The sequence below is a fragment of the Myodes glareolus genome, chromosome 11 (genome assembly GCF_982192425.1).
Source record: "Myodes glareolus chromosome 11, mMyoGla1.1, whole genome shotgun sequence".
NCBI classification, from domain to species: Eukaryota; Metazoa; Chordata; class Mammalia; order Rodentia; family Cricetidae; genus Myodes; species Myodes glareolus.
In genome coordinates this window covers 36,102,522-36,116,130 of record NC_142036.1, presented here as the reverse complement: position 1 = coordinate 36,116,130, position 13,609 = coordinate 36,102,522, and the positions used below count along the sequence as shown (strand labels likewise).

General features: G+C 37.8%; 1 protein-coding gene across 1 annotated transcript in view; it reads right to left on the bottom strand.

The window, feature by feature from the left end:
• The window catches only part of Dio2 (iodothyronine deiodinase 2), a 199,668-nt gene that overhangs the window by 45,502 nt on the left and 140,557 nt on the right, over positions 1-13,609 (bottom strand). Inside the window, 2 exon segments of the mRNA XM_048449347.3 lie at positions 8,692-8,793; positions 10,168-10,236. Of these exon segments, the coding sequence (XP_048305304.3) occupies positions 8,692-8,793; positions 10,168-10,236 (171 nt within the window).

Here is a 13,609-nt window from a genome sequence, read left to right as displayed (position 1 = left end):
CCAATAAGAAAGTCATATTATTATATTGATGAGAACAAATACAATCATACACACACACACACACACACACCACTACCACCACCACCATGAACTCCATTCATTACTCTGCACGAGAGAGAATCAATTAAAAAAAACTTAATTAAATAGTATACTAAACATATTTCAATAGTTTAAACAAAATTGGCAGTGACCCTTAAGCTAAGCACTAAAGAAATAAAATATTAGTATTTTAGAAGTGCTTGGGGATACAAATATCTTAAATTCAAATTGATAGCTTTACCATCTATATACAGGTCCCTAAATAATATATTGCATAATTAGATAATGATAGAACTTATATTGATCAATAATTTATACCATTGTTGACATGCATGTTGGTATGGGTGTGTGAAGATGGGCATTTAGGTACAACAGGTGCACAGCTGTGCTCTTGGAAGCTAGAGGTCCTTGTCTGCTATTCTCTTCTGTTACTCTCTATCTTCTCTTTTTGGAAGCTCTTTCATTGAACGTGAAGCTCACTAATTGGTTAAGGTGGCTGACCAGTGCTGATGTTACAGATGTCTGCCGCCACAGTCAGCTTGCATGTGGATGCTGTGACCCCAAACTCCAGGCTTATGCTTGCCAATTTACTGACTGAGGCATCATTTCAGCCCCTGAGTGTGAGGCTTTCTGATTCATCCATGCTGTTGCATAGGAGGATGATTTGTTGGTTTTCACCAGTGTGTAGTTCTTTCCTTACATGGAACTACATCTACTCCCTGATGCACACTGAGGGGCTGCTAACTGTATAAGATGCTTACACAGGCTAACCAGTGCACAGGAGTTTCTTCAAGTAAGTTCAACTTCCCTAGGTCACATCAAACTGACCAAAAATGACTGGCCCCATTTATCCTCCCATCAGCAATGGGTAAGGGCCAATACCTTCAAGTTATTGCTATTACTTGCTTCCTTCTTCAGACTTTGAGGCTGCCAATACAGTTCACATGAGATATATCTAATCATGATTTGTAGCTCACACAAATGAAGTGGTAGTTACAAAAAAAAGTTCATATGTTAAAGAGGCATTTGTTTTTCATCTTCTTGCCTATAAAAGTTCTTTTTCTGTTGTGTATGTTATTGTTTTATCTTGTTAATAACCAGACACCAGTCCTTTTGTTTTGCTTGTTTGGCTGTTTTTAATAATGATCTGTACTCTCCTTACTATTTGTATACATTTGGAATTTGAATGCTAATTTAACTTCTTTAAATATTAATTTAGTCTCATTGACCCATAATTTATCAGAATGATTTCTCCATCTTTGTCTTTATGGTCTGCCTTTATATGTATTTTTTAATTAATTTATTTATTTATTAAAAATTTCCACCTCTTCCCCTCCTCCCTTTCCCCTCCCCCTCCCCACCTCCCCCTCCCCACCTCCCCCTCCCTCTCTAGTCCTAAGAACAGTCAGGGTTCCCTGCCCCATGGGAAGTCCAAGGTCCTCTCCCCTCCATAAAGGTCTATAAAGGTGAGCATCCAAACAAACCAGGCTCCCATAAAGTCAGTCCATGCAGTAGAATAAAAACCCAGCGCCATTGTCCTTGGCTTCTCAGTCAGCCTTCATTGCCAGCCACGTTCAGAGTGTTCATTTTGATCACATGCTCCATCACTCCCAGTCCAGCTGGCCTTGGTGAGCTCCCATTAGATCAGTCCCACCGTCTCAGTGGGTGGACGCACCCCTTGTGATCCTGACTTTCTTGCTCATGTTCTCCCTCCTTCTGCTACTCATTTGGACCTAGGGAGCTAAGTCCAGTGCTACAATGTGGGTCTCTGTCTCTGTCTCCACCCATCGCCAGATGAAGGTTCTATGGTGATATGCAAGATATTTATCACTATGGCTATGGGACAAGGCCAGTTCAGGCACCCTCTCCTCTGCTGCCCAAGGAACAATCTGGGGACATCTCCTTGGACCTTGGAACCCCTCTAGAATCAAGTCTCTTGCAAACCCTAAAATGGTTCCCTTCAGGAAACTGGGAGGAAACCTACCTCAGGACCCAGCAATTCCACTCTTGGGAATATACCCAAGAGATGCCCTAACATACTACAAAAGCATTTGCTCAACTATGTTCATAGCAGCACTATTTGTAATAGCCAGAACTTGGAAACAACCTAGGTGCCCCTCAATAGAAGAATGGTTAAAGAAGGTGTGGAACATATACACATTAGAGTTTTATTCAGCGGTAAAAAAACAATGACATCTTGAATTTTGCATACAAATGGATGGAAATAGAAAATGCTTTACTGAGCGAGGTAACCCAGACCCAAAAAGAGGAATATAGTATGTACTCACTCATATGTGAATTCTGGCCATAATTAAAGATCTTTGAGCCTATAATTCGTGATCCTTCATATGTCTTTTTATGGGATTTCTTTCCTGCCATGATTTAGTAATATGATATTCTTTAATGCATCTTCAAGTTTTCTTGAGTTTTGGCTTTACTACACTTCTTTGTTTGTTGTTTGTTTGTTTGTGTGTATGTGAGGGCCTTGGTGTGCATGTGGGTATGTATATGGATTTTCATGCATGTGGAAGTCAGAAGATAACTTCAGGAGTCATTCCTTCCAGCATGTGGATTATAGGGATGGAACTCATGCCATCAGGCTTACTGACACATGACAGTAAACACCTTCACCCGCTGAGGCATGCTGCCAGCCCCACTTACCTTTATTCCTTCTATAGATAACCTTATTTAAAGTGTAAGGTCATGGGTCATGTCTTGGTTTTTAATCAATAGTCTCTGATATGAGGACAATCATTCAATATCTTTTCTATTCAAGTATGAATGTACTTAGGGCTCATTGTTCTACGAGTCAGTAAATCTATACCTACACCTTACTCTAAGGCTCTGTTCCTACAGGAACTAAAGATAAAAGAGTATTTTAAAATAAACTTGCTTTCCTATTGCTAATATATAGAGATACACCAGCCTTTTAATATCCACAACTATATTTGAGTTTCAAATGATAAATGCTTTGTAGATACTATGCATTTTAATCTTCACAGACCCTATTAAGTAGTTATGTTATTACACTAAATAATAAAGTTTAGTAAATTGACTTTTGTATCTGGCAGAATTAAAAAACATTTAATCAAAATGAATCTTATACATAATCTTTATATTTCATTTAGACAGTCCTTAACTTTATCTCAATAGGAAATGGAAAACTTTCAACATTTCACTTTAAATGTGATTCTTTATATAAAATTTTAAAAGATTTTACATTAGATGAAACAAAATCTCTCTTATTCTCATTTATTAGGAGTTTCATTTTCGATGCATTTTCAGATCTAAAAATTGCTTCTTGTGTTTATTATTTTTATATTTTATTTCCTCCTTTAATCTACTAATGGAATATATATAACTGAAATAGCTCAGCCTAGTCATGGTCATCTCCTTTAGATAATGCTCAATTTCATTTACTAATATTCTCTACCTAGTTGAGTAATGAAATGACCTCTTGCATTAATGGTTTGCCTGGCACCCCACATCAAAGTAATGTCAATTTCATTAGAGGAGCAGGAGAATTATTCTTAGTGTTTTCCTGAAGAGTTTGTGTGGATTTAAAATTATCCTTTAATATTTAACACAACTGCCCATAAAATATGTGAACTTAGTGTTTCTTTTTGGAAAGACTATTTCACTTTTAATTTATCTTTCTTAATGATTTTATAATGAGTGACACACTGTAATTCTTCTTGGGTCAATTTCAGAAGTTGTGTTTTCCTAATTATTTATTTATTTCACCAAGGTTTTAAATCATTGTAGCATTGAGTTATTTATAATAACTTCTAAAGTACATACTTTGGTCACCGTTTTCAATTATAATGTTTATTTCTAATTTCCAACATTAGGGTCTTAGTTAATCCTGTCAAAGGTTGTCTAACTTGTTAACACTTCTCAAACACCTACCTCTTACTTTATTGATTTTTGTTTTCTACACTATTACTTTCTTCCCTTTACTTTCTTAGGGTTATTTTCTTATTAAAACTTTTCAAGCTGGTTGCTGAATATGTCTGACAAATTGATCCTGAGGCTTTCTTATCTAGGCTAATCACATCCTCCTAACATCACCTAATTTCCATAATAGTTTTGACCTCAGGGTTTTCATTACTAAAGTTTTCTCGATATTTCCTAAGTGCTATTATGATTTACTCTTTGGTCAGTGTATGTATTAGCAGAGTATCTTAATCTTTAATCATATTTTCTATTTTCAAAGTACAATGATCTCCAAGCTACTGTGACCAGATATGTGGTACTTACGTTATTAAGTCTTTAAAAATGATTTTGACTAAATTTATGGTAGTCAGCTTTGTTCAATATGCCACATGGTTGTAAAGAATGCATGTTGGCCAACGGTTGAGTGAAATTTTCTCTGGAGAGCATATTTATTGATTCTTCTTCTCACATTCTCTGTATACACAAACATATACAAATAACTGAGAGATATATTATCAATCTTAACAGTATTTCACGTATATTTTCCTTGCACTGTTTTCAATTGAGCTTCAAAGTTTTGAAGCACCTTAATTATTTATATAACAACTGATATATAACAATATATCAATATCCTGGTAAATTCAGACGTTTCATCCTCTCAGTAATCCTCAGTTTTCTTTGTCTTAGGTAATATTGACATTGTTAGCAAGTTTCTTTTGGTTAGTTCTTTTTGTAAATGATTATTATTGCTGTTTCTGTACATGGTGATGGTGGTGGTAATTTTTTACAAATAGGGTAATCTTATTTTTAATTGAAGTCCTGAGAAGTTGAATTCAAAGCCCAAATTCAGATAATTCATGAAATGTAACTAAAATCCAGATTTCCTGAATTCCAATTAAGTGAGCACAGAGCCAGAAGGAAATGGTTGGTGACTGTGGGAGAAAGGACGGGGGCTGCATCTCTGGTAGAATAATGGAGGGAAATAAACCCAGGCACAAACTTTTGTGGCAAACACGTCCTGTCAAATTGAGATTTTCGAGTTCCTATCATTTCATCAGTATTCAGGAGAAGAGATGACTTTAGACTATTTAGAAAGATCCTTACCCTATAAATCTGCTCTAATGTAATAAACGTAGGAATCAAAGGATGTGAAGGAGAGAGAGAAAGTGGATCTGAGATTTATTATTTAGGCAAAATGATGTACCAAAATGAATCAATAGACTTGGGCAATGAAGAAAATGAGAGTCCACGTACCAGCTTACTTGTATTTATAGAGCCTAGCTGAAGCAGCAATTTTGGGTAGAAATCATAGAGTTCAAGCAGTCTTGGTAAAGATGATGGGAAAATGCTAAGGTCAAGCAGTGACCCTGCTATTTCTAACACACACAGAAGAAGAGGCTAAGATATGCATATCTTTGCTATTATGGGCCACTTTGTCTCATTTCATAAGTAAGGGAACTGTGTACTGAAGTGATTATTGAATTTTCCTTTTAGGTCTGTGTTTTTTTAAACACATAAGCCCTTTCAGGAATCAAGTATCACTTTTGACAGAGTTTTAAATTTAAAAACCTGTAGTAATTGATTGCAGTGACATTTTTAAAATTGATATCAGGGAAATGACTTCATAAACAAACTTGGTCAAATAGGAGAGCTTGGTTGGGCCATCTATTTACTGGAGGCTTTTATTGAATATTCTTGTATTAAAAAAAGTAAAATGTAATGTCTGAGACCTTTTGAGTACCCTGGGGCCCTCCCCTTAAAGTATCAACAAAGCTCAACCCTATTTAACTCACAAATATTAAAATCTAACCATTACATAGCACATCAACTTGCACAATAAGTAGTGACTTTAGAGAATAATCTGTGTATTTGGTCACCATGAACCCTGGGAGAATATGCTCCTGACAGGACGCTAAGAGCACTGTCCCCAAAGATTTAAACCAATGTGCACAATCAAGTGTACATTTTGTTATCATGGTTGAGTTTGGTTGTGGTTTTTGTTGTTCCAACTGGGCAAAATAAAAACGCTTGAGATCTTTTATGACATAATGTGATTTTGGAAGGGTCCCTGCTGATGTTGTGGGGCCAGTACAGCAAGCTGAAATTCAACTCCGGTTGGAAGTTCCTAAAAGCCACCCCAACAAGCCAGCATTCATCCAAAGAAAATACACACTGAACCCTTCAGTGACATCCTGGATGAATCATTTGATTATTCTTTAGCATAAATTATAGACTGTTTAGATACTCTGAAATGACAAATTCAAGTTTCAGGCAGGACCTAATAGCTTTTGGTCCAAAGTCCATTCCTAGGAAAGATTGGTACCCACTATGGGAAACTGTTGGATATGATATTTAGATAAATCCAGACCACATAGAACGTCAGTTTCAAAAGACTCCACATCAATTCTGCTCTCAGTGAAGGCTCATTACACCCTGAGATCTCAGACAGAGGCAACCTGCCTCTGAGAGCAGAGATATGTAATTCCAGACTGATAATAAATGACAAGCTTCTTTAGTCAATGTCTGAAAATGTATGATGTCTAGACCACAGAAAATGTTTCACAAATGTCTTCCAACAATAGGACACAGGAAAATGCCAAGCAAGGGAACCAGGAAGCAGCAGTGGGTCCAGTGGTTTCTGTTCATTCTCCAGTCATACCCCTGCTTGGATTTTCCTTGTCTACATCCTCTTTCTAATAAGTTTTAAGCACGTTTCGGTAACCAACTGAATTCTCACTTCTTCAAAAAAAAAAAAAGAACTAAAAAGTTCGCCCTAGTCCAAGTTTAATTTTATCATTTCTTTTGATTTGGTCACCTTCTTGGCTGCTCTTTGTTATTTTATCACGTTCTCTAACACTTACCAATACTTCTTTCCTGGAGGATTAGTTCCTCAAATACAGACTATCTGATTTGTGTCTATAATTCTAGCATCTATCATTTAAGTTTAGCAAAAATTTGTTAAGTGCATAATGGAGATCTAACAAACTTTCACATAGAAAAAAGATTTTTCTCTTACAGGAATTCCAGGACGTTGCATCCATTCCTCAAGCTATTAAAGATATTTACTGAGTGTTTGCTATATGTCTCCAAGTATAGGAACAGATAGCAGAACAATGAATAAAACATAAATAATTCCCCCTTGGCTATCTAGATTGCTCATTACCTGTGGGTTTGACAACCTGAGTTCCATCCCCAGATTCCACAAGGTAACATGAGAGAACTAACTTCTAAACTAACTCCTGAGAAGTGTCCTCTGACCTTCACCACATACACACAAACACATGCACACATACACAATCAATCAATTAATTAATTAGTTTAAAAGTATTACTCTTAGATCCTATATAATATTGGGGAATTCATACAATAAAACAAACCTAAGTAAGTTAATGAACAGTCTACAACATGATGCCAAATAGTATTCATATTAAAAGTTCATGAAAAAAAAGTCAGTCAGAGACATAGATATCAAGGTAATATATAAAAGTGGAGCTATGAAGTGGAGGAGCTGGAGACTGTGAAGATGTTTGGGAAGTGGAGAAGCCCTTTCTGGCCTGGATGATGTGAAAGGAGCCCATGGAGGCAAGAGCTATGTGTCAGGAAAATGGAAAGGTTCTGTTCAGTGAACTCATCTTTTGGGTGTGGAGAAGAGCAAGGAGCCAGTGTGACTCAAGCAGAGAGGGAGGGTTGTCACAGAGGACTCTGGCCTTAGGGGTTTTAACCTCCCAGAGCCTTGCAGCCATCTGAGAACTTAGCGTGGAAGAAACAGCATGCAAAGGCAATGGAGCTCTTCCCGATAGCCCTAATCAAGCATGTCTAGTTATGATTCTAGAGGGATTACTTTGGCTGTAAAGGAAGATAAAGGGGGAACAGATAACCTAATGTAAGGGAGCTTTCACCGTAACCTGGAACAGTGCAGGTAGTGAGCAGTAGGCACATTTCAGGTCAGCTTTGAAGACCGAGCCAATAGAATTTGGCATTTACTTCTGTGATGCTTTAAGCTCATTACAAAATAAATTATGCACAGGCTAATCCTCTGACTAATCACAACACATGCATGAGCATTCATCATGAGCAGATAAAGCCCGTGGCCCAGCACGCAGGAAGCTCCTCATTTAATCTGATCTGGGGCTGAGGTACTAGCTGAAGATGCTGTGGAGTTCTGACTCAGAACTCACCTCAGCGTGCTGCTCCACGGGAGTCTTGTCTGGCTCCCTCCACCCAGCTAGTCTACAGTTTTTCAGCTTTCCTTCCTCAGATATATCATCCTGTTTGAGACTGAATGCAGGAGCTCCTATGAGCAGTGGCTTTCACCCCAGTGTCATTACAAATCCTGTTTAAGTGATGTCCGAAGAGGAGGCTGTCTTACTCCTGAGATACGAGAGGAGGCTTACAGTTGAATCTTGGCTCTCACAGCAAAGCAGCGTCGTTTAGCCTCTCTGAACCTGTGTTTTGACTGGTATAAGGAGGAAATTTTACAAATTTGAAGAGTTTATGGCTTTTTGTTCACTTCATTCTACGCAGGTTTCACTTCATTTAGAGTTATTGCCAGAGAAGGTTGTCATCAAAAAAAAACACTAGTAAGACCTCCAACTGGGATAGCCATGGCAATCATGTTCAATATCCACAGCCACACATATGGTGGAAACATGCCTCTGCTCCCCAAACTCTTAGTATGAATCCCTTCCCATCAGTGGATTCTGTACAAGTACTCACTGTCTCTTCCAGAGTCCAAAGACAGCATCGGATGGGATCCTGGGCTTCTGTGACCCCATGGTGTCAACTCAGAGATCCACAAATACAGGTGACAGAGATGTCCTAGAAAGCAGGATACAAGCAAGACACTCTTCATCGTTGGGCAGTCGGGACCCTTATCTTTACAACACTCTTTTGGTTATCAAAAAAGGCTACGGTCACCAGAGTTGCACTTATTTGTAAGTAGTATTTTGAAATATGTGTCAAAAATTATGCCAGTGGAAAAGAGGGAGAGACTGCGAGCAAGAGTGAAGGGTGAAGGTTGAACACTGTTTCAATACAAACAATGGAAGTCACCAGCAGATGCTGGCAGCAAATTACTTTCATATACAGAAATTATACCCAAATAAAAAAGACGGATAGATGCTCTCACAGCTGTTATTAGGAAAACATAATGGCAATTGTTCCAAGTAAATAAGGGGGCAGCATCAGGTTCAATATGAGAGGCTTTCAGAACTTGCCAACAATAGAGAAGTGACAAGCATCAAACAAAGCTACGAAATAATCAGAGAGAAAGAATCAAGACTGAGCCTCTGGTTGGTGTGATGCAGAGAATGATGTTAAGAGGCTTCAGTCAAAGCTGGTCTTCTGATATCTAGGTTTAATTTCTAAACATACAGCAGGTTAACACACGGCTTTCAGACAACTTTAAATGTGTTCACCATTGGACTAGGGAGTGTAACTTTCTTTGTTTCTCACTTAAATTCAGCATTATATAATGGTTAGAATTGGAAAAGAACTGTCCCGTGAAAACCTTGGGCTCTAGAAGATGCTTAGGCACACGGACACAGGTAACACAATTTCATGTATTTGGACCCAGGAGTGCTTTAGAATGTGTTATTTGGCAAATATATTGCTGAAAATTGTGCTTTAAAATAAAGGTCCAAAACATTTGTTTCTTCTGTTGACATAATTGTACCATTCAATGCCTCATCAAAACTTAGTCATCTCTTCTCAAGAAAGGACATGGTATAATTTCATTTTGATAACCTATGAAATCAGAGAGAAGACCACTCTCTGTACTTATTTATTGCCAACCTGAAATGTGATTTTGGAAGATCAAGAGAACAGCTCAACACATTATGAAAAACTGAATATTATTGGGCAGCCCATAGAAATCCACAAACTACCTGAGATATTGACAAGGCTACTGGAGGCTCTCTACAAACTGACAGTAATGCTTTATTGGTAAAGATAACACTTTCAGAAAATGGAGCCGTGGAGCTTGTGCCTACCTAAGGCCTTCACCTTTACTGGCTAGTGTTCACGGTACTGGAAGGTATTCTGAATGCTAACACAGGAGAAAGGCAAACACCAACCCAGCTACAAAGCCTTCCGTCTAAAATGGTAAACTGCCTGCCAGATGAACTAGTGCAACAATGGCTCAAACTTTGTGAGATTAACTGACCAATATCCAGCAAGATAAGGCCCACTCACTCCACGAGATGCATCCATACCAGACACTGCTTGGGCAATGAAGAATCTGATATTTGACAGACCAGGGACCTAGGAGAAAGACAAATGTTACTGTTCTGCTAAAAGAATATAGCAATAATGTGACTCCTAAGGACATTCTGCTCTATGCATATTTCAGTTCCTACTTAGCCAGTGTCAGAGAAGCTTCCTCCTTCAGTATATGTGAATAAACACTGAGAGCAACAGCTGGACAATGTGCAGTGAGTGAGAGACTTTGTAACCATCAGCCCTAAATGGGATGTCTTTGCCAAATTCCTCTTTGGGGGGCTCAGGAAAGCCTCTGAAGGAGGAAACAGATTTTAAGAGCCAAAGGTGATTGAGAACACCAAGAACATAAGGCCTTATAAATACAGGAAGGACCAAATACACCTATGAGCTTACAGAGACGATGGTACCAAACACAAGGTTTGCACAGGTCTGAGCTTCATGAGATCCCAGGACAGAGAAGAGGAGTGGACACCTTGGAAGTCCAATTGGTAACCATTTGCAAATGAAAAATTAGCTCTCTGTGATAGATTTTCACTTGGTTTACAAACCACACTTAAGGCCAGGCCCCATGCCCAGCAATAGGTGCCCAACACCAAAGAAACTCAATGGTATTTTTGGCGCTCCTTTGTCTCATAATGCTTTATCAGATCTTTTCCTTTTTTGCTTTTTTACATGTCCTTTGTGTATATATTATGGGTTCAGGTTTTGTAATTTTCTGTGATTTCTGTGTGCAAATGTATGTATCTCTACATCTGTATATGTTTCTTGATCTTTTTCTTTAGCCTTTTTCTTTTCTTATTTTATTGTGTTCTTGTTTGTTTTTATTTTACCTAATTCTAATTAATTACTACTTTTTAGATGCCTGTCTGTATTCTAATAAGAAAGGAAAGGAAACAGGATGGATTGGGATGGGTGGGGAAATAGAGAGGCTCTGGAAGGAGATGGGACAGGAGATATCATAATCAGAATATATTATATTAAAGTTGAGGTGAGCTGCTTGTTTGTTCCGGTCACCCAGAGCCAAAATAATCACCCAGAAACTGTATTAATTAAATCACTTTGGCCCATTAGCTCCAGCTTCTTATTGGCTAACTCTTATATCTTAATATAACTCATCTCCATTAATCTGTGCATTATCACAAGGTTGTGGCCTACCAGCAAAGTTTCAGCATGTCTATCTCCAATAGTAGCTCCATAGCATCTCCATCTCTCTGCCTTCCTTCTTCCAGCATTCAGTCCAGTTTTCTCTGCCTACCTAAGCTCTGCCCTGTCAGAGAAGAAGCCAAGGCAGTTTCTCAATTCATTAACCAATAAAAGCAACACATAGACAGAAGGACCTCCCACACCATACTAAAATCTATTTTCAAAAAAAAAAAAACAAGAAAAGTAAAAGCTTAAAATGTGCTCTTCACGAAAGCAGTCTTGGCAGTGAGTCTGAGGTTCCACCAGGCAAGGAGGAGTTAATTAAGTTGTAAAACGTAGAGCCCTGCAGTTTCATTTGTTCCGTTCCTTTCAACAAAAATAGGCCTTGGGAAAGTTTGACTGACATTTATGATAATTACATTTAGAGATTAAAATAATTTAGGGTTTCACAAGGCTTAAAATTTATACACCATATTGGGCCTCGCGTGATTATGGTTTCCTTCATATCATTTCAGTAGGGTGTTGAAATCCATTTGATGTGAATGTAATAGTCATTTTAATGGATATTGTTAATTCCTTGTTTTCAGCATAATAGATAAAGGGGTTTTAATTAAATTCATTGTGCAAGCACTTATCAGGGGTAAAAAAGGTTCAGAAAATTATTATTTTTCTGGCATGACATGTCACGAGCATTGCAAAAGACAGAGAAGAAAGCAATATCAAAGTGTGGCTGTCATTAGAAGTCAGACCAGCTTCATTTCCCTGCAGATGACATGGCATGCTTCAAAACACAGCTAAAGAGTGGTGTCCGGCTATAGGTAAAGCATTCCACCTTGAAGCTTTACTTTTCGTGAAACCAGTGTACTGGAAGAACACTAACCTCACTCTTCATAACCTGATGGAGTTCCCAAAGGTCAGACTGCAATCCCTCAAAACATCTTAATGGAAAACTAAATTCTGCAATGCAAATCTTATCCCAGCAGTTCTGGTTCTTGGATCAGATCAGAAGAACCTAAGCATCAATACTCTTCAAAGGTTTGGGGAATTCATAGTTATAGTCTCTGGTTGACTATGGTTTTAAAACCATTGCCCAATTAGACAGGAACTGTGAATTTATAAAAAGTCGATTCTCAGGATGAAAAGTCCAACGTACATCACAGGGGAACTGGGCAAATTTTAGTAGAAGAGGAAGGCCCTGGATTATTAAACTGTTATGACTCATACTAAAAGAATCCTATTTTGATTGCTTACTTCTGTTTGGACCATTCAGCTCAAAAGCTCTGCCCTTAGTTGTTGTGAAATCTTTTTGTACATTGTGAAGATTTGTCATGGATAGGTTTAATAAAAATCTGAACAGTCAATAGGTAGGCAGGATTTGGAGGGCAGAAAGGACTCTAGGAAGAAGGTGGAGACACCAGCAGACACAGAGAAGCAGAATGGGAAGTAAGAAGATGAAGTAATAAAGCCATCAGGCAAAACGTAAATTAACAGAAATGGGTTCATTTAAGATATAAGAGCGAATTAGAAACAAGTCTAAGCTGTCGGCTGAGGTTTCATCATTAATAATAAGTCTCCATGTCGTTATTTGTGAGCTGGTGCCCCCCCCAAACAAAACCCCTTCTATATTTAGTTTACATCTCTCAAGCATTTGCCATCAATTCCTCAGTGTTGAAAGACGACACTCACACAGTAAAATCATTTAGTGCTGGTGGAAATAGAAGTGCCACTGAAAAAGAAACCATAAAAATTTTCAGCAAGTATAAGACTACTTATACTTCCACTTTACTCCTACTGAACATTCAACATTGAATGCAGATGGTAAAGACAAGCAATACAGTAATACAATACATATGTATGCATGCATGCATAGAAACATGCCTATAGCCATTACCTTTTTGTGAAGAAATTCCATAAGATTTTACTTGATCTTTCAAATGATTATATCACAATTGTAATGAATATAAATACTTTTTTTTAATTTTCAAAATGATTGGTAGAATTAAGTTGGGGGAAGGAGGTAAATGCGATCAGAGCTCATTGTATGAAATCCCCAATGAACTAAAATTTTTAAAAGAAAGTAAACAAAAACAAAACAAAGAAAAAAGATAATTAAGTGACTTATATGCAAGCTTTTTATGGAATTCAAGAAGATGCTAAGGCACCTAAATTGGATAGTGTCCATGTCATGTCTAACTGGGAGACAATGTATACAGAAGTCTGTGCAGGCCTGAGTTTGATTTCAGACTCATTAGGTTTGAGATATATCAAGCAG